This window comes from Pelodiscus sinensis, chromosome 9 (assembly GCF_052426305.1).
Source record: "Pelodiscus sinensis isolate ZL-2025 chromosome 9, ASM5242630v1, whole genome shotgun sequence".
Lineage (NCBI taxonomy): Eukaryota > Metazoa > Chordata > Testudines > Trionychidae > Pelodiscus > Pelodiscus sinensis.
Window position 1 is genome coordinate 46438428 of NC_143060.1, and position 25039 is coordinate 46463466.

Consider the following 25039-nt stretch of genomic DNA (forward strand, 5'->3'; position numbering starts at 1 on the left):
CCTGCAAAACAGCAATTCAGCGCCAGCTCAAAAGAGTCTTACAAACGTTCCCAAAAAGACGCCGGCCCAGAAGAAATTTCAGGACCCAAACGTTTTTTCCTATGCAGAAAGTTATAAGGGCCTGATGAGAAGGGCTCGGGCTGACACCTCGGCGGTAACTGCTGCTGCCTGCTGTATGCCCGGCCGCTGCTCACCTAACTCCACGCCTCTTTTTTTGGGGGGGTGGGGCCGACGTGGGGCGTCGCCCTTCCCTCCACGCTCTGTTTTGGGACATTTCAATCTTGCCCTTTAGGGCTTTTTAACAGACCCACCGCCTGCTCCCCCAGCTTGGCCCCGCCTCTGTCCGCAGGCCCGTCCCTCCTCCCCCGACCCATTCGACCTCGTGCTTCTCTCTGCCCGCCCCGCTGTCTCCCGGCGCCCCCCGTGCCCCTCCCCACACGCTCGCCCCCGGCGCCCCGCCCCTGCACGCTGGTTCCCGGCGCCGCCCGCGCGTGGGTTCAGAGCCGGCCCGGCCGGGTCCCTCGCTGCCTGGCCGCTGGATTCCCCGCACTTCTGCGCTGCCGGCGCCATTTTCGGAGGGACGTTCGGCGGCGAGGCGTATGGCGGGGAGTAACGGTGAGTGATCTTACCCAGCAGGCCCTCGCCCCAAGCGCGCTGGCGGGGCTGTGGCTCCGCTCTGAGGCAGGGCAGCACCCCCTGGCCGTGGAGAGCGGTACGGGCGAGTCCCTGCGCTGTGGGCCCGGAGAGGCGGGAGAGCCGAGCGCGCTCCAGCGCCTCCTGCCCCGTGTCCCCAGGGAGACCGGCCGCTGCTGCGAGGCCCGGCCCGCACTAGCCGGGGTTTGCCCCGTGCCGGCCCTGCCAGCGAGCGCTTCCCGCAGGCTGGTTGCGCTCCCGAGCCCGCCTAGCTGTTGGCTGGGGGCTTCTCACGGCCTCGGCGCCAGGGCGGTTGCACCGGCCTAGAAACGTCGCCAAAAGAAACCGCGCCCCGTAGTGGTGTTGTCTGGGCAGGCGAGTTACTCGTGTAGCCCGGCCCCGAGCTTGTAGCCGCGCCGCTGTCTCTGGCTCCAGAACCGTGGGCCCGCTGCAGAGGCGTGGGCAGGGCTGTGAGGGGGCGGCCTGGGGGCGATGCTGCCATAAAGCCCCCGAGCAGGTTTGTTTTGGAGTGTGTCAGGTGGAGTCCAGGGGGGCAGGCAAAAGCTCAGTTTTGCCCGTGTTCAGTTTTCTCTGTGCTTGCACTTCAGTGCTTTGTCATTAGAGTTTGGGACCCTTCCGAATTCACTGCCAGGGATTTTTAAAATTAGTTTGACGTTTTAGATATTTACATGGGGAAATTTCAGGGCGTGGCAGTTGTGGGGTTCTGGACAAAAAAGGCAGTCAGAGTGGGATGGTTATTGTAGGAGGGTCATGAAATTGTCACCCTTACTTCTGCCCTGCTGCTGTCAGGTGTGCTGTGTTCAGTGCTGGCTAGCCAGCAAGGAAGGCTGTTAGTCAGGTACCCTGTGCTAAAGCCAGTGCCTTTGCTAGCAGAAGTGAAGGTTGCAGGGTAGGAGGAGGAGAGTTATTATATTGGGGTGTGGGTTTCTCTGATAGTCTATCCTCCAGGTAGGGAGCTGACAGCTGGAGTCACATTCTGAAAGGTGATTAACAGCTAGAGCCACAGCCTTTCTGGAAATGTGTGTTATTAAGCTGGAGCTGCGGTCTCTCTGCAGGGGAGTAGAAAGGGGTGACAGTTGGAGCTCTGTAGGAAGGGGAGGTGACTGCTGGAGCCGCCACCTCTCTGCCTGGGGTGTGTGTATGTGTGACAGATGGAGAAACAGTGTCCCTGCATTAGGGATGAGGGTTGACAGCTGGAGCCACCCAAGCTTCCTGCAGATACGGGGGAAGATCCTGGTTGTGGGTCAGATCCCCTCCAGGAGTGGCACGTGTAAGGGAAGGTGAAATCTCATGTCTCCACATCTCTAGCTGGGACTAGCAGCTAGCATCTTGTGCAAGGCTCCTGGCTGTGTGCCAGATTTCACAAGGGAGATCGGATTCACAGTCTGTGGCATATTTTTCACAGCCAGGTATTTTTGTAGGGGGCCAACCCTTAATTATAGTACAAATTGGACCGCCTTGGTCTGGCACCTTCATAACCTGACTGGTCCCAAATGAGGATATTTGCTGGACCAGTGGAGGTTCCCTGTTATTGGCCTCCCAACTCCTCCCTTCTGCTGGCTGCTTCTGGCTTGTTCCTGGCCCTCTTGCCTCCAGGTTGGCTTGACCAGAGCTTCCTGGGGCTGGAGCTCCATGTCTGCCTCTATTGCTGGAGCTCCACTGCTGCTGCCGGCCTGCTGCCTTAGGAATCGGAGCTCCCTGCCACAGGGCTCCTTTTGAGTCGCTGGTGCTCCTGCTGCACTCCTTGCCTCGTCACCAGACCTCCTATCCCTGGGCTTTGTGGTCCAGCAACATCCATAGTACAGCAAGACTACAGCTGTTGTCAGACTTTAGGGAGGTATAACCTGTATACTGCTATTGGCAGAGCATCCCTAGTGTAGACATGGCCCAAGTCAGTGTCTTCGTTTGCATTTTTTTCATGTTTTAACTAGGGGTGTTAAAATGTGTTTAAGTAACTGTGTAACCGCTGAAATTTTCAGTGGTTACATGGTTACATACGGGGCATGTCAGTCAACTCTGAGGGAGCCAGTGTGCGTGAGCAGCCGGCTTTTGAGCAGTTCCCTGTGCATACCTGCTCTCGCTTCCCTCACTCCCTCCTTAATTAGTGCTTCTGATGCAGAGGCAGCTGCGCAGGGAGAGGGGAGCAGGCAGCTTCCTGAGAGCTGGTATGCCCATTGGCCTTGCTTTTAAGCCAGCTTATTGCGCATACTAGGAGTCTACATACCAGTAGCCAGATAACCATGTATATAGTTTGTACACAGTTACACTTTTGTATCCCTAGTTTTAACACAGGTTGATAACACAATTGTAAATTCTAGGATAAATATAAGAGTCTGGTATAGGGATGTGAAATTGCGTTTAATCAGCGCATCGAGTAGTTGATGGAGTTTCCATCAACTACTCGATTTGTTGATAAGGTGGGAAATTGCAGAGCTGCAACAGGGTTAGCTCCCAGCTCTGCCTTTTAAATGTATTAAGAGTGGACCCCTGCAAAACCCCACTTGTTATACCTTTCTAGCAGGATTGTGAACCATTAATAAGTACTCTCTGAGTATGGTTATCCAGCCAGTTATGCACCCACCTTATAGTAGCCCCATCTAAGTTGTATTTGCCTAGTTTATTGATAAGAATATCATGCGGGACTGTATCAAATCCCTTACTAAAGTCTAGGTATACCACATCCACCGCTTCTCCCTGCTTGGAAAGCTTCTTTCCCTGGCTGCAGAAAACAGAACAATTACAGTCTACTTGTGCAGAGGCTGCAAATGGATTGGGGGGGGAGGTAGTTTTCTGGTTGAATCAAGACATTTGGTAAGGATTTTGGGAGGAAGGGAAAGAATCCCCTGTTGTGAGGAGACATTGTGAGAGGTGAAACACAAGACTTTGGATTAAAGAGTAAGATGATTGTGAAGCTATGTGTTTCCTTGGGAACAGTGCAAGCTGGAGCCTCTGGTAAATTTGTTCTGTAGATGTTATCTTAGGCAGTTAAGAGAGGAGTGACTTGTTTTAGTACCATAAGAGTTCCCTTGGAAAGGACCTGAGGCAGGCTGCATGAGTAGGGGAAGGTGTGCCAGAACATTTGCATGATTACATTTCATACACAGTTTACATAGGTGTTAATGGCTTAAGGTAAGAAAGAAAAAGCATCTTTTTCCAGCATTTTTTGTGTGTTGCAGAGACCTAAAACTCTGGTCTTAATTCTTTTTTAAAAATCCTGTGTTACTAATTTAGAGTTGGCCTCCGTCGGTCAGTTGACCATGGATGACGTATCCTAGTTCTCGTCTTGGTTCGTGTCGAATTGTCTGGGACAGCGTCGGGGACAGCGTCGTTGGTGGCTGAAAAGGCCAATCCGGGACAGGCATTCTTTGCCGCAGAAGTCGCAGCTATAGGTGGTTCCCTGGCTGTTGTTGTTGCGTAACTTCCTGCGGGCTCGCTTTTCTTCTGATGCACGCATCATGTTCGTTTCGCCTGACTTGAGCTGTGTGGTCAGGGTGCCCCTCCACTTTGGGCGGTCTGCTGCGAGGTCTTCCCAGGACTGCGTGTTTATGTCGATGGCTTTCATGTCCCTCTTCACGACATCTTTAAATCGCAGGTTCGGGCGCCCTGTGGTTCTCTTCCCAGATGCCAGTTCCCCGTAGAGGATGTCCTTTGGGATCCTCCCATCCTCCATGCGGCGTACATGGCCAAGCCAACGCAGGCAACGTTGTCGGAGCATGGTGTACATGCTGGGGAGGCCGGCTCGAGTCAGAACTTCGAGGTTGGAGACTTTGTCTTGCCAGGTAATACCCAGGATGCAGCGCAGACCTCGTAGATGGAAGGCGTTCAGTCTCCGCTCTTGTCTCGCGTATGTGGTCCATGTCTCGCTCCCGTACAGCAGGGTGCTGATGACGCAGGCGTTGTACACTGCCATCTTTGTTGCGGTTGTCAGCCTGGGGTTGGTCCACACTCGGGTTGTCAGGCGGGCTAAAGTAGAGGCTGCCTTCCCGATCCTCTTGTCGAGCTCAGCGTCAAGGGAGAGATTATCGGTGATGGTGGAGCCCAAGTACGTGAACTGGTGGACAACATCAAGCTGGTAGTCGTCTACTGTGATGGCTGGTGGAGTGACAGTGTCCTGGCTTAGGACGTTTGTTTTTTTCAAACTGATAGTCAGCCCAAAGTCTTTGCAGGCCATGGAAAAACGGCTCATCAGCGACTGTAGTTCTTCCTGGGTGTGTGTGACGACTGCTGCGTCGTCGGCAAATATCATGTCCCTGATCAGCGTCTCGCGTATCTTCGTCTTGGCTTTGAGGCGAGAGAGATTGAATAGCTTGCCGTCCGATCTGGTGCGGAGGTAGATTCCTTCCGTTGCTGAGCCGAAGGCATGCTTGAGGAGCAGGGCAAAGAAGATCCCAAACAATGTGGGGGCAAGAACGCAGCCTTGCTTGACGCCGCTGCTGATGCTGAAAGGCTCGGAGCAACTGCCGTTAAACTGCACTGTTCCCTTCATGTCTGTGTGGAAGGATTCAATCAAACTCTGCAGTTTTGGTGGGCAGCCGATCTTGTGAAGGATTTTGAAGAGTCCGTCTCTGCTGACCAGGTCAAAGGCTTTGGTGAGATCAATGAAGGAGACGTACAGGGGCATCTGCTGTTCTCTACACTTCTCCTGGAGTTGTCTTAGGGAGAAAATCATGTCTACGGTTGACCGTTCTGCGCGGAAACCACACTGTGACTCCGGGTAGACACGTTCAGCCAGCTTCTGCAGTCGGGTCAAGATGACCTTAGCAAATACTTTGCCTACGATGCTAAGAAGGGAGATGCCTCTGTAGTTGTTGCAATCACTTCTCTCGCCCTTATTCTTGTAGAGGGTGACGATCTTAGCATCCCGCATATCCTGCGGTACGGCTCCTTCTTTCCAGCACTGACAGAGCACTTTGTGAAGAGGGTGCAGTAGGGAACACTTGCACTGTTTCAGCAGGTCTGGAGGAATCTCGTCGCTGCCAGGGGCTTTTCTTGAGGCCAGTTTATCAACAGCCTTGCTGAGCTCTTCTACTGTTGGCTCTGCATCAAGTTCTTCCATTATTGGCAGGCATTCAGTGGCATCTAATGCTGCGGAGGTCACCGTATTCCGTCTGGAGTAGAGGTCAGAGTAGTGTTCCACCCATCTCCCCAACTGTTGTTGCTTGTCGGAGATTATTTCTCCAGTAGATGACTTGAGGGGTGCTGTTTTGCTCTTGGTAGGGCCCAGCGCTTTCTTGATGCCGTCGTACATGCCTCTTGTGTTCCCTGATATGGCTGCTTTCTGGATGTCGTTGCTGAGCTGCTGCCAATATTCGTTCGCACAGTGTCTGGCAACCTGTTGAGCCTTGCTCCTAGTAGCCCTGAGAATTTGTAGGTTCCTCTGGCTTGGTGACCGCTTGTATTCTGCCAGGGCGGCGCGCTTGGCTTCTATGACTGGAATCATCACAGAGGACTTTGCTTCAAACCAGTCGTGCGTCTTTGTGGTCCTCTTTCCAAAGGTTGCCAGGGCAGTGCAGTGCATTATGTTCCGCAGTGTTTCCCACTTTTCCATGGCAGAGTCTCCTGTCTGTGTGGCGTCAAGTTCCTTCTCAAGCGCTTCTGCGAATTTCTGCGTCAGGTCAGGCTGCGACATCTTGCTGACGTCGATGCGAGGATTTCCTTGTTTCCTTGAACGATAAAACCTCTTCGGGTTCAGCCTGATCTTGCAGCACACTAAGGAGTGGTCTGTGTCGCAGTCAGCGCTATGATAAGAGCGTACGTGCAGGACGCAATTGATAGCTGAGCGGCGAACTAGTATAAGGTCCAACTGGTGCCAGTGTTTCGAGCGTGGATGTCGCCAGGAGATCTTATGCTGGGGCTTGGTCTGAAAGTATGAGTTGGTGATGCACAGGTTGTAGAAAGCGCAGAGCTCGAGCAGGCGTTGGCCGTTCTCGTTCATTTTGCCGACGCCAAATTTTCCGAGGCACGAAGGCCATGAGTCATTGTCCGCACCTACTCTGGCATTGAAGTCACCCAGAAGGATGAGTTGTTCCTTGTCGGGGATGCTGTTGATGACAGATGTTAGGTTCTCATAGAACCGGTCTTTAGTTTCCAATGTTGCGTTCAGAGTTGGGGCGTATACGCTGATGAGGGTGATAGGGCCCGTGGTGGTGTTGAGACGAAGGGTGAGGAGTCGTTCTGAGCCATTACTGCCTGGTTCTACCATACTCAGTAGGCTATTTTTCACCGCGAAAGCTACGCCATGCTGTCTGGGCTCGTCTGGGGCCTTTCCCTGCCAGTAGAAGGTGTAGTCTTTTTCTTTCAGAATGCCTGAGTCTGCCAGTCGTGTTTCCTGTAGGGCGGCGATGTCTACGTTCAGCCTCAGAAGTTCGTTGTTGATGACTGCTGTCTTTCGTAGGTCGTCAATGTCCCATACGTCTTCGGAGAGGCCCGTCAACATTGTACGGACATTCCAACATCCCAGTTTAAGAGGTGGTCTCTTTCTCAGTGTTTTGTTGCCTGGTGCGATGGTTGCAGCCTGCCGTTCGGAATATTCCTAATCCCCATGCACCCAGTGAGGAAAGCAGACTGTGGCGGGGCAGTACCTGACTGTCTGGGGGCTGCCCAGCTTGAGGCGGGCGGTAACTGCCCAGTGAGACCCGAAGATCCCTCCCACCGTCGGGAACAACCCCTGGCGCCATGCTCTACGCCAATTGAGCTGTGGCTTATAACCGGTAAACTGTTGCTCCCCGTGTTTCCGCGCTAGTAGCGCTAGCGAGGCTGGAGTGTCCTCTCCAGGGTTGCGAGATATGTTGGTAGTCGGATACTAGCCAGGGCGATGTAATATGGAGGAACAGGCTATTGCCCACGTAGCGGGTCCCCCCTCTCCACGTCGTCGATGGATCCAAAGGAACAGCAAGGCTGCTACAGTTTGGCATCGGCGCCATCGCAGGAGTTGCCAGAGCGAGGCTGCAAGCAGCGTCGAACTGTCTTAGGGACTCCGACTCCGGATTTTTCCTCGAGGTTTACTCCTGAAGCCTTTTCCATGGAAGAATATAGCCGCAAGGCAGCGGAGGTTTAAAATCAGGGTTTTCCTTCCCCTAGATGAACTGCCTTCTAGGCTGACGAGTATCATCTCCCCGAAGCAACTGGTTATAAGGCGCCAGTGACCTGCCTGCGCCCCTTCTCCTGTCAGTTAAAACAGTTCCGCCGGGTTTACAAGCTAAACCGCACGTGAAGGCCAGGAGCTGGACTTGGTTGTCAGAGGCTATTGGAGACGCACGCCGTATAGGGGTACTTTATAGACAGTGGGAGCTTACTAATTAATACATGGTAAATTGTATTGCATTAAGGCCAGATCTTTGCTATTTGGTGGAGTTCTGGCTCTTAGGAGTCAAAAATAGCAAGTACTAGGTGTGATACTAGCTGTTTTGTAGGATGAAACCTTATTTGCAAGATCTTTGAAACATGCATCTGTCTGATAGAAAGGATGATGATACACATACTCCAAGGTCTCAGAGTGGTAGCTGTGTTAGTCTGTAATTAAAAAAACTGAAAAAACAACAATGATTCTGTAGTAACTTAGAGCAGCGTTTCCCAATTTTATTTGGCCACAGAACTCTTTAAAAAAAAAAAAAAACGCCTGAGGGAACTGGTCGACCAAAAAAACGCCTGCTTGCCCCTAAGACCGGCTCGAAGCGTGGGGGTGGTGGTGGGGGAGTGATAGGTTCTCGCAGAATCCTTACTTTCACTTTTCAGAACCCCGGGGTTCCGTGGGTCACTATTTGGGAAACACTGCCTTAGAGATTAACAAAAATACATAAATATTCTCATGACCTATTGTGGGCAAAACCTACTTCTTCAGCCTAGGGTAGTGTTAGGTTTTTTTAATTTGATTTCATATTAAATAATTATAAGTATTGCTCCTTGTTAATGATCCCTTATTTTAACATATTTTCTTCCACGCCTATGGATTATTTAACATTTATATTTATTTCTTTTTTTGTATTGGTGTTGGACATAAGGAATTTTAACCACCCAAAAGAAAATTCAGCCCTCGTAAGAATGGAAAAATCTTAGAGGGAGTTTTACTGAAATGTTTTTGGCTTTACTTTTGTTTACAAAATTGAAATTCTCTACAGAAAGCAGACATTTCATAAAAAATTGCATGGGATCAAAAATCCAATTTTTGAGCAAAATAATTTTTGTCCAGTCCCATGACTGGGTTATGTGTCATTATTAACTACTGAAAATAATTAATGTGTGCTCTTTGGATATACAGAATGGGAAGTGACTGTCTAGCAAGGAGTATGGCAGAAAGGGATCTAGGGGTTATAATGGACCACAAGCTGAATATGAGTCAGCAGTGTGATGCTGTTGCAAAGAAAAGCAAACATGATTCTGGGATGCATTAATAGGTGTGTTGTGAGCAAGACCTGAGAAGTCATTCTTCCGTTCTACTCTGCGCTAGTTAGGCCTCAGTTGGAGTATTGTGTCCAGTTCTGGACACCGCATTTCCAGAAAGATGTGGAGAAATTGGAGAGGGTCCAGAGAAGAGCAACAAGAACGATTAAAGGTCTAGAGAACATGACCTATGAAGGAAGGCTGAAAGAATTGAGTTTGTTTAGTTTAGAAAAGAGAAGACTGAGGGGGGACATGATAGCCATTTTCAGGTATCTAAAAGGATGCCATAAGGAGGAAGGAGAAAACTTGTTCATCTTGGCCTCTTAGGATAGAACAGGACACAATGGGCTTAAACTGCAGCAAGGGAGGATTAGGTTGGACATTAGGAAAAAGTTCCTAACTGTCAGGGTCAGGGCCGGCCTTAAGCCGATTCGGGCCCCGCGCTTAAGGGGGCCTCGCGCCCTGCACCCGGAAGTCGGCTCCCTCGGCTTGGCTCCTCCTTACCTGCGCTGCGCTGCGCTTGCTGCCGGCTGCTGCCGCCGTGCGTGCTGTTTGCAGGTGGGTGGGGAGACGCCCGTTCGTGACGTAATGTCATGCCCAGGATTTTAAAACTGAAAAGTGCCATGCCGCTGCTGCGGCGCACGCAGTCCGGCCCCTCAGAAGGTAGGGGAGCGGTGGGAGGGGCAGGGGCTTGGGCTTGGACGGCATTGGCAAGGAAGGGGCTTGAATGGGGGCAGGGGAGAGGAAGAGGCTGGTGCAGAGGGGGTGGGGCTTGTACGGAGGGAAAGTGGGGGAGAGAGGAAGAGGCTTGTGCGGAGGGGGAAGGGGAAGAAAGGGAAGGGTACCAAGAGACAGGCTGGAGGAGAGATAAATGCCAGGGGGCCAAATACAGACAATGAGGAAAAGGGCACGAGGGGAGGTGTCAGTGGGAGTGGGGACAGGCTGTTGTGGGGTGAGGAGAGGAGAAGGGAAGGGCATAGGGGCTAGAGGAGAATGTGCTGGGAGAATGCTTGGAAGAAGGGGTGGGCATGAGAGGTGGGGATGGAGCAAGGCATGTGTGAGGGCACAGAGGTGTGAGGGGAACGGGGGCAGAGAGTGGTGAGGGGATGGGCAACAGGGAAAAAGAGGGCAATGGGCAGGGGCAGTGAGGGAAAGGGGAGGCATGAAGAAGGTACAGGGCTAAGGGAAGGTGCAGGTACCAGGGGATTCTGGGCGTGAAGCAGAAGGGCAGACACCTCCAAGGGAGGGACCAGCAGCAGAGGAGAGGCAGGGCAGGAGTGTAGAGGGAGATGTTAGAAGAGGAGTAGCTCACATGATCGGAGTGGGCACAGGGGGGAGAGAGAGGCTGGTGGAGGGGGGCAGGTTGCAGGAGGGCTGAGGGCAATGAGAAGGGCAGGAGTCAGGACAGCAGAGGAGGGTGTGTAGTTGGGGAGCATCAGGCACCAGGGGAGATGATGGAGCAAGGAGAGGAGACATGACAGCAGAGAGAAAAGGTAAAGGTTTATAAAATATTTATTAATAACATGGTATGCTGCCCATGGCCAGTTTGTTTGCGCCCCATGGTGCAGTTTGGGTTTATGTGGGGATCAACACGTGGCCGGCGAGTGGGAGCCAAAACAAAAAATTAGTCAATGTAATGATCTTCTGTTGATGTGTGTTTTAGTAGCTAAATTCTTGCACTGTCATTGCTCATGAAAAGTGCTGTCACATGGGTAGAAATCGGGTAAATATTGCATTTTATTAATATCAGCAGAACTGACTTAAATGGGGCCTGTGTGTTGTGTAGTTTTGCCTTAATCTTTGTATTCATGCTTCTCAGTGTGAGAGAAGCTTTTGTATATATTTGATTGCATATGTAACCACACTTAAGTTGAGGCTCTCAGCATGTTCTGTAAGTATCAGTGTGGCCCCTGGGGCTTCCAAAGTTGAGTTCCCCTAGCTCATCCCTGACAGGTGTCTGTCTAACTTGGTCTTAAATATCTGCAATTTAAACCCATTGCTTCTCATCCTAATCTCAGAGGCCAAGCAGAACAATTTTTCTTCCTCCTCCTTATGATACTCTTTTAGATACTTGAAAGCTGCTCTCATGTCCCTTTTCGGTCTTCTCTTTTCCAAGGTAAAAAAGGCCAGTTTCTTAAACCTTGCCTCATAGCTCATGTTCTCTAGACCTTTCATCATTTGTGTTGATCTTCTCTGGACTTTCTCCAGTTTCTCCACGTTTCCTGAAATGTGGCGCCCAGAACTGGACATGACACTCCAGCTGGGGCCTAATATAGATGGCTTATTCCCTGCCTAGGGGACATGAGACTGGGCGGGTTAATTTCCAATCCTCCTATTTATTCCTTTCCTAAGCCAGGAGGGCACAGTAGTTCTGATGGGGGTTAGAGAGGGGATGGAAGCCAGATCCAAGTTCAATGAGCCTTGGCAAGTGGGCCCATTGAAAGGAGACTGGACCTGTGGATGCCTTGGGGCTCAGCAGCAAGGGCCTGCTTTGGGAAGCCCCATCTTTGGAGGTGAATGGGGCAGCATTGAGATACCACACAGAAGCAGGCGCCACAGACACTGGGTATGTCTAGACTACATGCCTCTGGCGACAGAGGCATGTAGATTAGGCTACCGGACATAGTAAAATGAAGCGGCGAGGAGGCATACCTGGGTGGTCGACAAATACCTTTATGTCGGCAGGGGAGCGTCCAGACTATCGCGCTGAGCCGACAAACAGCTGATCAGCCATGTACATTTAAATGAAGCAGCGATTATTTAAATCGCCGCTTCATTTTACTATGTCCGGTAGCCTAATCTACATGCCTCTGTCGCCAGAGGCATGCAGTCTAGACGTACCCTAACTTCATATTCATAGGACGGCTCTCACAGATCTTGCACATGCATAAGATGATAGATCTGCAGGAGGGGGGGCAGTGGCATAGTGAGGGGGCCAAAGGGGCCAGTTGCCCCTGGGAGAAAAATAATATAAAATTCAGCTAAAAATAGATGTCACACATTTTAAAAAGGAATACCATATATCCTGCCTTTTGTCTCTTTAGGTCCCAAGTTAAAATTTTCAAAAGCACATGAGTGACTAAAATATTTTTTGATAATTGGACTTGGAAATCTAAGCTCAGATTTTCAAAGGTAATTAAGCTCCTAAAGAGACAGATGCCATCTCGGATCTTCAAAGATATCTATCTGATCTTTACACAGCTTTGAAAATCTGGTCAGAAGTGTCCTAGTTAGTTTTGAACGTGAGATGTAGGAGCCCAGTCCTAATTCCTTCAGGCTTTTTTTTTTTTTAATTTCAACATTTATCTACACTAATTCCCCTCCTTTCTCTTTCACTATCCAATAAATGCATGGATCAAAATTATAGGTGCTTTGTGACTATGCTGACTTGAGAGTGGAAAGATTTCATATTGTCATGTGCGATTCCTGGTAACCCATTTCAAATATGAAAAACTAGGTTGATACCTGTTCATATCAGGAGCTGTTGAATTCAGTTTACCATTTGCAGTATCTCATTAGGATGTTTAGTGGAGAAGATACTATTTTTTAAAATTTATTTATACTGTGGGCTCACAAGAATTCCTCCATTGTTTTACCATGAGTCTCAAAACATTTGGTGTTTTTCTAAAGACCTGGAGTCAATTGATTATGTAGGAATCTCAGCTTTCATTTAAAAAAAGTTCCTATATTTCTGGGCCTTACAGTGAAGGAGGAAAGCTTTAAAACACGAACCCTAAATACTCAAGAAACAAAAGGCCAATAAAAATCCAACATGTATTATTTTTAAAATATCTTATGATTTGTAGACCATTCTCATAACTTTGTGTAGGCATTCCTTGTGATTTTTGGGTTGGCAATACTGCTCTTTGATTGGTGAATTTAGAGAGGTCTCTCCCTTCAGTTTCCCTTTCCACCTTCCTTTTTTGTCACAGGTCATCAGAGAATCATAGAGACAATGGAGAGTAGGGTGAGTCCATGACTATGGTTAATGACTGGTCAGGGTGACTAACTATTATCAGCCAGTGGTCTGAATGAGCTATCTACTGCCATCTGTTAATCAACTGTAGGAAAAGGCTTCACGAGCAGACATTATTTATATAGACATACCTACTTTGCCACAGAGATCAGTAGACACACTTGCTGTGTCAGGGTTCTCAATTTTGGCTCTTTTGGGTCGAAATTCACTTAAGACTTTGAGCTGGGAGAATGAAATGTTGTAATCCATATTATATGATTAAGAGGTAAAAGACCTGAACTTAATATGACCTGTCTTAGAATCTACCATAACTTGAACACTAAGCAGAGGATAGTGATAGAAATGTAGCCGTGTTAGTCTGGGGTAGTTGAAGCAAAATGCAGGACAATGTAGCACTTTAAAGACTAACAAGATGGTTTATTAGATGATGAGCTTTCGTGGGCCAGACCCACTTCCTCAGATCAAATAGTGGAAGAAAGTAGTCACAACCATATATACCAAAGGATACAATTTAAAAAAAATGAACAAATATGAAAAGGACAAATCACATTGCAGAACAGAAGGGGGATGCGGGGGGGTGGGAAGGGGGAGGAAGGAAGGTAAGTGTCTGTGAATTGCTGATATTAAAGGTAGGGTGAGTCACATCTAACTGAAAGTCACAGAAGATGGAAACAGGTTTTATTTCTGGTGGTGTAGAGTCTATTTGGGAGTCCTCAGTTATATCTGACACTTTACATCCAGTGTTTAAAGGCAGAGCTGACTAGAGTCCTTGTCTTGTCTCAGTGATCACTTGAGCAAAAATCATTGATAAAATCTTGTGTAGACTGACCTTGGACTCAACATGCAGGCAATATGTGTTGAAGGGTAGTGCAAAGGAGGCAATGGTGGTGAGGTACCATGTTACCTAGTGAAATCAGTGGTGCTGAAATCATTAAGGACTGGAATTTGACCACAGAACTGACACTTTCTTAACAAAGACTCAATTTTTGCTATTTAAAAAGTAAATCGATGTAACAGAAAACTGCAACACTCTCTGGTAACTTTTTAAAAATCAAGCTTTTAACTTTATTGAAAAGACTGGATAGTTTGCAATTGAAAATATTTGACCTACACTTAAGGCAACTGATTTAATTTTGTGTAAAATTTTGTGCAAAATTAAGTAAAGGATGGCATTATTTTACATGTTCAGCTATATTGATATACATTTTGATCAGATCTACTTCTGATGTGATATTTGTGAGTGGCTGTGGTTTGTTGTGTGAGTGCATTTTTTTTTCCGATCAACAAAAAATCTTGGGGGGGGGCGCCCTGTTCGAATTGGTCCCCGCACTTGCTAAGGCCGGCCCTGGTCAGGGTAGTCAAACACTGGAATAAATTGCCCAAGGAGGTTGTGGAATCTCCATCTAATGTCTATCAGGGATCGTCTAGACAGTATTTGGTCCTGCCATGAGGGCAGGGAACTGGACTCGATGACCTCTCGAGGTCTCTTCCAGTCCTAGTATTCTATGATTATCGTAATACTGTTCTAAAGGAATTTTACAGTGGAAAAGCAGTATTATTTAAATGAGACTAAATATTAGTAGTCATGAGTTCTGGTTCCTGTTCCTTTTTCTTACTGATTCACTGACTGACCTTTCCACTTAACTTATCTGTGCATAAATTTCCCTATCTGTAAAATTAGGTTAATAGCATTTTGCTTAATGTGATATTGTAAATAGGGATGTCAGCCATCAGGTGACTACATGAATAACTGATAAGTCTGAGTTTATTGGTTAATCCTGTTGACTACACACACTCCCCTGCCTCGCTGTGTGGTGGGGAATGAGGAGTAGAATCTGGTGCCTGTGAGGAGCTGGCTTTTAAGCCGGCTCCCCATGAGCACTTGATCCTGTGGAACTGCCCTCCTCTCTCCACCCCACACTGTCGTGTCTGGACAGGCAGCAGCGCTAAGGGTGGAGGAAGCGCTGATACAGAGGCAGCAGCATGGGATGGCAGGGGGCTCCCCGGGAGTGGGTCCAAGAACTCACTGGCAGCTGCCCCCGCCATCAGGGACTATTGAAGAGTTGTGTAACTGCTCAAATTGGATGAGGTTACACGACTACTTCAATTACTTGCTATCTAACATCCCTAGTTGTAAGGTTTACTTAATGTTTCGAAAGTGCTTTGAAAATGTGTACAAAAGAGTCTACATACATGAAAAATATGTTGACAATAAGAAAATATATTACAAAAGGTATGTAAAGTGAATAGAATAGTAAAATCATAAGACTGGAAGGGTCAAGAATCCTCATAGTCCAGTACGCTTCAATCAGGGCAAATCTAAGTTTTTATGTAGACCATCCTTGGTGGCTGTTGATTTAATCTGTTCTTTATAGAATCTGTCATTGGAGAGTTCTGTCTCCTTGTGCAATTCATTCCATTGCTTAATTGCCCAGACAGATAGGAAGTTTTTCTTCTGTCTAACATAAAAAGTTGTTACAAGGAGGGAGGTTTATGTACTTGAAAACTGTTCATGTCCTCTCTGTCTTCTCTTCTCTTGACTAAACAAACTCATTTTCTTCAGTTCTTTATACACAGAGCCATTCCCACCTATTGGACAGCTGCCTTGGACCCCAGGCTTTGGGGGCAGGGGGGTTCCACAGGGCCCAGGGCGACCTGGAGATTTACCGGGAGGCCTGCCCCTTCATTCACCAGATGTGATGGGAGCTGCAGGAAGTGGAGTGACCCAACTCCAGACTGCTCCGCTCCATCATTTTCCAGCTGGGTTACTCCACTTCTCAGCAGTGACAGGAAATGGAGCGTCCCAGTCCCAGCCTGCTTCACACCCCAGAGTAATGCAGCTGGGAGCCAAGCTCAGGGCAGCACATCAGATTGGGACCAAATTTCTGTGCTTCCCGCCGCGATGGTGAGTCCAGCCCCTGCTGCCAGCACCAGACCCTCCCAACCCCAGTAACAGTAATCCCATGGGTCATGTTGCTTGGGGAGGAGTTTTGGGAGTAGGGGTGGTGCAGTAGGGTGGAGCAGGGGTGGAAAGGGGCAGGGCTTGGGGAAAGAGGTGGTGTGGGCAGAAGCGGGGGTCTCCGGGGCCCCATGCCCCTCTGCGGATGGTACTATTCATAGCACCTGTTTCCTAGAACTTTAATCATTTTTGTTGCTCTTGTCTGGACTTTTTCTAATTTGTCGACATCATTCCTGAAATGTGACACCCAGATTAAAGGCAGTACTCCATCTGAAGCCTAATCAGAAGAGAGTAGAGCACCATTATTTTTTGTATCTTACAACAGTCCTGCTAATATCCCCCCAGAATGTTTGCTTCCCCCCCCCATCACTGTTGCACTGTTGATTCATTTAGTGTGTGATCCACTGTGTTGCCTAGATCCCTTTCCATAGTAGTCCTTCCTGGACTTCATTTCTCACTTTTTGTGTGTGCAACTGATTATTCCTTCCTAATTGGAACACTTTGCATTTGTTCCTACTGCATTTCATCCTGTTTACTTCAGAAGATTTCTCCAGTTTCTGTAGATCATTTTGAATTTTAATCCCATCCAAAGCTCTTGCAACCCCTCTTAGCTTGGTATTGTCTGCAAACTTTATAAATGTATATACAGATTTATAATTAATTGAGAGACCATCAGTTTACTTTGTATTTCATGTATTTTGAGTATCTGAATTTTAAAATAAAATTACACACCCAACTCCTAAAATAATGCTGAAAAGAGCCAGCCACAAACTTCAACTGTGTTGGACAGAAATTTCTTCTGATCCCTGTGGAACCCCACTTGTTACGCCATTCCAGCATGATTGTGAACCATAAATAACTACTCTCTGAAAATGATTATCCAGCCAGCTATGCACCTACTTTACAGTATGTCCATCTGGGCTGTATTTCCCTAGCTTATTGATAAGAAGGTCATACGAAATAGTACATGCTTTACTAAAATCTAGATATACCATGTCCACCACTTCTCTCTTATCTTTAAGGCTGATTTCCGATAAGGAGGTCATACGAAATAGTAAATGCTTTACTAAAATCTAGATATACCATGTCCACCACTTCTCCCTTATCTTTAAGGCTGATTTCGTATCAAATAAAGTTATCTGATCGGTTTGACATGATTTGTCCTTTACAAAATGCATGCTGGCTGTTACCTATCACCTTATGTTTTTCCAGATGTTTGCAGGTGAATTCCTTAATTACTTGCTCCATTTTCTTTCCTGGCACAGAAATTAAACTGATTTGTCTGTAGTTTCCTGGGTTGTTCTTATTTTCCTTTTTATAGATGGGCACTATATTTGCCCTTTTCCACTCTTCTGGTATCTCTCTTGCCTTCCATGACTTTTCAAAGATGGTAGCTAAAGGCTCAGATACTTCCTCTATCATCTCCTTGAGTATTCTAGGATGCATTTCATCAGGCCCTGGTTACTTGCAGACATCTAACTTTTCTAAGTAATTTTTAACTTGTTCCTTCTTATTTTATCTTCTAAACCTACCCCCTTCCCACTAGCATTCAGTATGTTGGGCATTCCTTTATCATCAGACTTCTTGGTGAAGATTGAAAAGAAGAAGTCATTAAGCACCTCTGCCATTTCCAAGTTTCCTGTTATTGCTCAGTGAAGAGGGAGAAACAATAAAGGGAATAGAAGGTGGCTTGTTATGGAATAAAACTGAGGTGAAGAGACTAGAAGAAAAGGTGACAGGGAGGGTTGGTGCAAGTAGCTAATCATCAGAGAAAGTCCAGTCAAAACTGTAGGAAGTCTTTGCATGTCTAAAGGTTTGTTTTTTGGCTGCTGCTGCTTCTTCCTGGAATCTTAGGCTGGCAGCTCTGTGTATTTTTTTTTTTTCTCCAAGGCCACGTGATGGGGAAGGGCATACGGGGACATAACACCCCTGAAGTGAGGACCTAGCATCCCTGGAGTTGGTCTCCCTTCCACATTTGTGTGTGTTGGGGGAGGGGTGACCCTGGATGGACCATATTTTACCCCTATTTCCCTGCTGCAGTGCAGCAGTTCCTGTTTTAGCTACCCTCTGGAGTCTTTGGCTGGCTCTTCCCTGCAATTTTTCTCCAAGGCCACACTAAAACACTTAATAATTATAATTTTTTTTCTTCACAGAATATTGAATCATGTTTGTTCCAAGGTCTCTGAAAGTCAAGAGAAATGCTGATGATGAGCAAAGCTGTGCATTAAAAAAAGAAAAGTTGTCTTCTGGAGAACCCTCGTTAGTGGAGACCACAGACTTAAGAGATGTTAAGGGATCTATAAAAGATACTTCTGCGTCAGAATGCCATGTATATAAAGCAGTACAAGAATGCACAGAGCTACGCATGTCTCCAGATTCAGATTTCCCCTTTGCTGTCGAATCTTTGGGAAGTGACAACCAAAATGTAGAAGAAGACATTTCCTCTGTGGATGAACCCATTAAATCTTTCAGCAAATCCCAACGGTGGGCAGAACCGGGAGAACCTAAATGTGTTGTTTGTGGTCGTTATGGAGAATATATTTGTGATAAAACAGATGAAGATATTTGTAGCTTGGAATGTAAAGCCAAACATCTTTTACAAGCTAAAGAAAAGGAAGAAAGTTTAAACTCTGACAGTCTTGTGAAAATAGAATCGAAACCAGAAGCTCCTTTGCCTATCACCCTTTATGCCTATAAAGAACATTCCTTTATTTTAAGCCTGCAAGATGACCAGATCAAGAACCTTAAATTGCAATTAGGTATTGCTGTCCATGGTGATGGAGTTACAAGACCTATTTTAGAATTTGAACACTGTGGTTTTCCTGAAACTTTAAACTATAATTTAAAAAATTCAGGCTATGAAGTTCCAACCCCTATCCAGATGCAAATGATTCCTGTTGGACTTTTGGGAAGGGATATTGTGGCCAGTGCAAACACAGGCTCTGGAAAAACTGCAGCTTTCCTGCTTCCAGTTATTGTTAAAGCCTTGGAAGAGGTAATTGATGTTTAGAGAGGTAATTAAAGTTTAAGTATATACTCAGAAAGAGGTGAGAATCTTAATGACTCCACAGTTCTCAGTGTAATTACAAATGGCAGTCATTTGTATTGAAGCTCACTAGTTTATTTTTTTAATCCCACTCCCCAGCACTGTGACCATTTTCTGTTTGGCAGAAAATAGTTTGTTCATGAGCATTAATGTACTTGCAGTTTCATTTTGTTCACAAAAAGTAATCTATTGGAAAGACATTTCTGGTGGGTTTTTTCCAATTTTGTAGTTTTCCTTTTCCCAGTAACTCAGTAATTCATTGCTAATATCCCAGCATGCATCATTCTGTGAAATCATAAATACCACCAGGGCATTACAGACATCCTAATAGTCTTGTGATATCACAGATGAATTCAGGCTGTGATGTCTTCAGCTAAACAGCAAATATCCAGAGGAACTCGGAGGATAAAATAATTTTGAAAAGTTAGGTAAAACTTATTTCTGCACTGATTGCTCCTCATAACGTCATCAAAAGGGGCCCATCAGCAGGGTTGCCTCTAAGCTGCACAGCTGCCTGGTAAGACCTGTGCAGGGGCTCAGGGCTGCTGTACACAGAGCTGCTGCGACAGCTCCCTGCTGGGTCCAGAGGAACGCACTCTGCCAGTCATGGCAATCCCAGCTGGGGCTGGAGGAGCACATTTCTCTGCTGGTCACGGCAGTTCCTTGCTGGAGCTGGCAAAGCATGCTTCTCCCCTAGCTGCAGCAGCTCCATTTAAATCAAAGCGTCTCAGTAACTCAAGAAGTGTGTTTTTTGTCTTTAATACATTATGGTTTGTTTATCTTCTGGTGACTTTGCGAGTGACATATGGAAAACTTTGTCTCAATAACTTGTTAATTTTTACGATGATAAAGTTTGGCTATTATTGGCTGGGAAATGGCTTCACTTTTTCAAGTAATTGGTGACAGCTTAGGGTTTGATGACCCAGAATGCTCAGTCACCATAGTTCTTTGAGTATTACCTTTATGGGTACTCCACTTCAGTGGCACATGTGCCTCTCAATCAGAGCTTTTTAGTTAGTAATGTTCTTTCAACCTGTGCATGTGCCTTCGGCTCCTTTGCTAGACACACAGGCTGTATAGATGTATGCTAGCAAACTGGCCTTCAGTTCTTTCTCAACTGCCTCAGCCTGAGAAGGCATCTTAAGTGTGTCTGCTTCAAGCATGCTGCTTCATCTTTTCTATTTTTTTCTATAGTTGACCAAATAATTAGTATAGATAAACCTAGATAAGAAGTGAGAGCGTTGTTCTTCTTCCTCTCCCTCTTCCCAATAGTCACATGGAAGAGTCTTATCAAGTGGAAACCAACCCACTCTAACTTCCATATGGGGCCCCCAAGTGGCCACACTGGGACTTCTGGGATGCTTATTGGCAGCAGTTTGCAGCGCACTTATATCAGTGGTCCCCAACCTTTTGGGGCTGCTGGGCACCCGGGGAGCGGGGCCGCGCATGCACAGTGGTCACGGGGGCGGGGCTGCCCATGTGCCCCGGGGCCGGCACCGCGCATGTGCCGTACGCCCGGGGCAGGGGCCACTCATGTGCTGCGCTTGGGGCTGGCACCACGCATGCTCTGCGTGCCGAGGGCGGGGCCGGCCCAGATCATTTGGCGGGTGCTCATAAATGCCCTGGCGGGCGCCATGGCAGAAACCACTGATCTATATTGTTTCATGGGAAGGCTAAAGTAGCACAGCCCTCTTTTTCCCCCACACGCACAGAGACCTTTGAAGACCAGGAATCCAGGGTGCTTAAAGAGGTCACCCCTCAAACACTCTTCTCTGGATGTGGTGGTTATACCTCCACCACCATCCGTTGCCAGAGATTTTCAGCAATTTCAAGATGTCCTAAAAAGGCCAGCAAATATCTCTTCAAATCAGGGATTGACAGTACAAACAGTTAGATATCCTGTGGTTAGCAACAGCTTCCAGGGTGGCATTACTCATTAACAAGATATTCCTAGACCCATCTAATAAAAATGTATGTCAGACACCTGTCTCTGTTCTCACTATATGTAAATAGGCAGGTAAATAGTACAGGTTGGACATCTCTTATCAGCACCTGAGCGGTCCCAAACGAGGGAATTTGCCTGACGAGAGATGGTTTCCTGCCACAGGCCCCAGCTGCTGACTCTACCAGCGTGAGGCAGAGGGACTCGCTCTAGTCCCTGCCGGGTTGCCTGCTGGGTCGCTGACACTACTGCTGCTGCTGCAGCCAGACTGCCTGCCTGGCTCCAGCAGCCTGTGCTACCACGGGTTGCTGGGGGCTGGCTCTGGCCCTGATTGGGCTGCTAGTCCCAGCCCTGCGGGCTCTGACCCCACTTCTGTGGGCTACCCAGTGCTCTGGCCCCACGCTGCCATGGACTGCTGGGACTTTCTCCAGACCCTCTGCTGTGGGCCACTGAGAGCACAGGCTCCTGCCTCACTGCAGCCCATAGACTCTGGCCCTGCTTCTGTGGGCTGTCCAGGGCTCCAGCTCCATGTTGCTGGGGGCTGCCACCAGCCCCCGACTTGGTCCCGTTTTAACAGGCTGCCCAGGGCTCTGGCTCTGGCTCTGGCCCCGGCCCCCCCACTGCCACGAACTGTCACCAGCTTGATCCTGTGCTGCTGGGGGCTGCCCTGACCTGGTCCCATTGCCGCAGGCTGTCGGGATGCCTCAGCTCCTGCCGAGTCCTGCTGCTTCAACTCTGCCCCTACTGGATTGCCTTCCTGCCAGTAGGCTGCAGGGGTTCTCTGATCCAGGAATGTCCTTGGTTCTGCCGGACCATGGATATTGCCAGACCAGAGAATTCCACTTTTGGGAGGTGCATCCTGTAATATGTTCCCATTTTGTTCTCCCATGCTCCACCTAACTCCCCAGTGGTTTTGTGTATGAAGTAAATGAGCATGACAGACTGTCTTCAGTCCCATTGTGTCTCCCCTCTACCCCCCACAGTAAGATAAAGACTAGAAGACACTGCATCACTTTGGGCAAGAGAGAAATGGCAGCAGTGGCAGCAAAAGCAATCATAGTTTTCCCATACTTTGCTGACTGAATTCTCAAAGGAAACCTTACATCGTTCAGTAAAAGGATTCTCCATTTGTTCCCCTGATATTGACTACATTGTTAAATAGGGTAATATAGTTTTCCAAGGATATAAAGCTACTTTTTTAAAAGAGTAATTGCAGTTTGAATAAACACATTCTACAAAAAGACTATTGTCTATTGATAAACGTGTCCTTGTAATTGTAATTTTGGAAAAAAACAAGTTAGATAAATATTTTCAGGCCTACACAAGTGTGATATTTCTAGTTTCATAGCTGTATTATTTATATGATAGACTAAATGAAATTATAGCTTCACCATATTGTAATGTACATACATAGTGTGATCAAGGTAATTCTAGTTTTTGGTTAATTTCTGGTTCAATTATCTCTTAATGCTAATAAGGGAATAAGGACATATCTAAGAGAATTTTTCTAGTTTCCTGTTTAAGGCTTGGCCCGCGTCCTATCCTTAGAATCAATTTTAATATTGAGAAAAGCAGTTAAAGGATGCTTTGATTCAAAAGACAGAAGTGATGCATTTATGACCTGATAAAATTAATAAAATGCATTATAAACCATGTAAGTCTCTGTTTTAGTATTTTCTTTAAAAAAAGAAAATGCACTGATTTGGTTTGAATATTCTAGACCTGATTCTCTTTGACTATAAAAGTATGTCTGCTCAGCAAAGGGAAACATGCAGCTGGCCCATGCCATCTGACTCAGGCTTGTGAAGCTGCTTTACTGCTGTGTAGATTTCTAGGGCCAGACTGGAGGCCGCGCTCTGGGACCCCCACCACCAACCTGGCAGGGTCCTAGAGCTTTGTCTCCAGCTCAAACCCAGAAATCTATAAAGCAGTGAAATGACCCTACATTCCAAATCCCACAAGCCCAAGTCTGTTGGCATGGGCCTGCCACAGGTTATTCTTCTCTATGTGGATGTACCCTAACACAGTGCTCTGGTGTGTAAAGGAGCTTTGAAGTTGGTATAAATTACATTGCACTCCCTGCCAGAACAGTGCAAATGAAGCTTGATGTCAGAATAATTTATCCTTTAGTTGAATATTAGAGTTGGCTCTATGAATGGTTTTAGTAAGCTCTTTATTAGCTTTTTAGTTGAAAAATGATTATACTACATAACTATGTCACTGTAGAAAGATTTGTTAGACTTTCGCCTAAGAAAGAAGTAGTTCTGTGGTGGATAGAAGCTTTTCTTTTTTTTTCCTTTTTAAGACTAAAACGCCATCTGCACTTATTTTGACACCAACAAGAGAATTAGCAATTCAGATAGAGAGACAAGCTAAAGAGTTGATGATTGGTCTGCCAAACATGAGAACAGTCCTTCTTGTAGGTGGTCTACCACTACCACCCCAACTTCATCGTCTAAAACAAACTGTTAAGGTAAGAACTATTGTGTGAAAGAGTCCTTTGAAGAAAGATGTTTTTATGGCATCTGTAGAAAATAAAAACTGATTATTTAATTCTTGATTTAAATTGAACGTGCATTTTCTTTGCCAATGGCATCCAACCTTATTACACAGGAAGACCGTATAAACTGAAGCATAACTTACTGTGGCCAAACAGATTCTACTAGAGATGTTAGGGTATAACTGATTAACTGTTTAACTGATAAGCTGATGGTTAATGGTATCCATTACACTCATCCGGCTCTCAGGGAGGCGACTTGCCTTCACTTGCATGCTGCAGCAACTTTCCTGGAAGCCGGGTGGGCAAGGGCTGAGTGACAGGGAGGAGGCTTCACTGCAGCAGCATGGAGTCTGTCTCATGATCCTGCAGGGCTGCTGGCTGTGAGCTACCTAGATAAGCACTTCCCAGCCAGAGCTCCCATATCACAACTCCCTGCCCCAGGTCAGAAAATCTTCCCCCAGGTCACCACCCAAACCCTCTGCACACTTCCTACTGCAGGTCACAAATCCCAAACCCTGCACCCTCTCCTATACCCCTCCACCATGCCAGAACATTCTCCAGCACCCCAATCCCCTGCCCCAGATCCCCATCCCCTCCTTCACCCAAACTCCCTCTCGGATCCCAGGCCCCTATCCCAAGCTTCCTTCTGCACCCAACCTCCATCCCAGACCCTGCACTCCACAGAAAATTGCAGCACTTGACCACTCTTGGAGTAGACCCCCATCAAAAATTATTGCCCATCCCTGCTCTACATAGTGAATTTAGATCCTTAGAAGTACAAATTAGCTCTTGTATAGTTTATACGTGTGAAACATTTATGTATATCCTTCTCAATTTCACACACAAAGAATAATATTTCAAAATTATTTCTCTTTATATTTTTGCTACTTTCAAAGGGTACAGTTTGCCACATACTTAGGTGACATTATAATTTACAACAGGAAATGCATTAGTTCCTTGATTTTAGAATTTTTATTTTTCTGGCGTGGAATACACTTCAGGCAAGTTTTACATATCATTTTCAGAGAGCTAGTTGTTCCATTTGCTTTCAGATACAACTTTGAAGAAACAGGTACAGGAATTTCAAGTGTCTGCATCTGAGCTTAAATAATTAAACACATTTTTAAAAAAATACATAAAGATAATACACAGATGATAAACAAAGATAAATAATGATTAAAAATACTCATCCAACATTTTCTGTCCCCACTAAAAACCAAAACAGAAAGCTTGCATTTTTGTCCTCCAGGCCTTGCAAGTGCTCATCTCAAACATAGTGGTATTTTTTTCAAAACCTGAATACTTTTTTCTTACAGTATTAACTCATATTAGCTTGCTTTTCTAATATTTTGCTTTCTTCCGATAGGTTATAATAGCAACACCCGGAAGACTCTTAGATATTTTAAAACAAAGCTTTGTTCAGCTCCATGGTATCAAAATCGTAGTTGTGGATGAAGTAAGTGTATATAAAATTAAATATTGCAATTAGAAATAAGTGTTATCAAAATATAATGGCCACTTTTAGAGCTCTCATATTTGACTGTTAATTAACAAGTGACTGCCTAATATAAGCCCTGACCTAG

At 46.6% G+C, this 25039-nt stretch overlaps 1 protein-coding gene across 2 annotated transcripts in view; it reads left to right on the top strand.

Annotated features, from left to right (window-relative positions):
- The first annotated feature begins 310 nt into the window (after positions 1-310).
- Positions 311-25039, top strand: part of DDX59 (DEAD-box helicase 59) — a 29378-nt gene continuing 4649 nt past the window's right edge. The window contains exons 1-5 of one of the 2 annotated variants that reach the window (XM_075936678.2): positions 311-615; positions 15573-15914; positions 18122-18963; positions 23262-23429; positions 24823-24912. In XM_075936678.2, coding sequence (XP_075792793.1) covers positions 18133-18963; positions 23262-23429; positions 24823-24912 — 1089 coding nt within the window. In that variant the 5' untranslated portion in view covers positions 311-615; positions 15573-15914; positions 18122-18132. The remainder of the gene's footprint in view (positions 616-15572; positions 15915-18121; positions 18964-23261; positions 23430-24822; positions 24913-25039) is intronic. The other variant, XM_075936677.2, reaches the window with a different exon arrangement.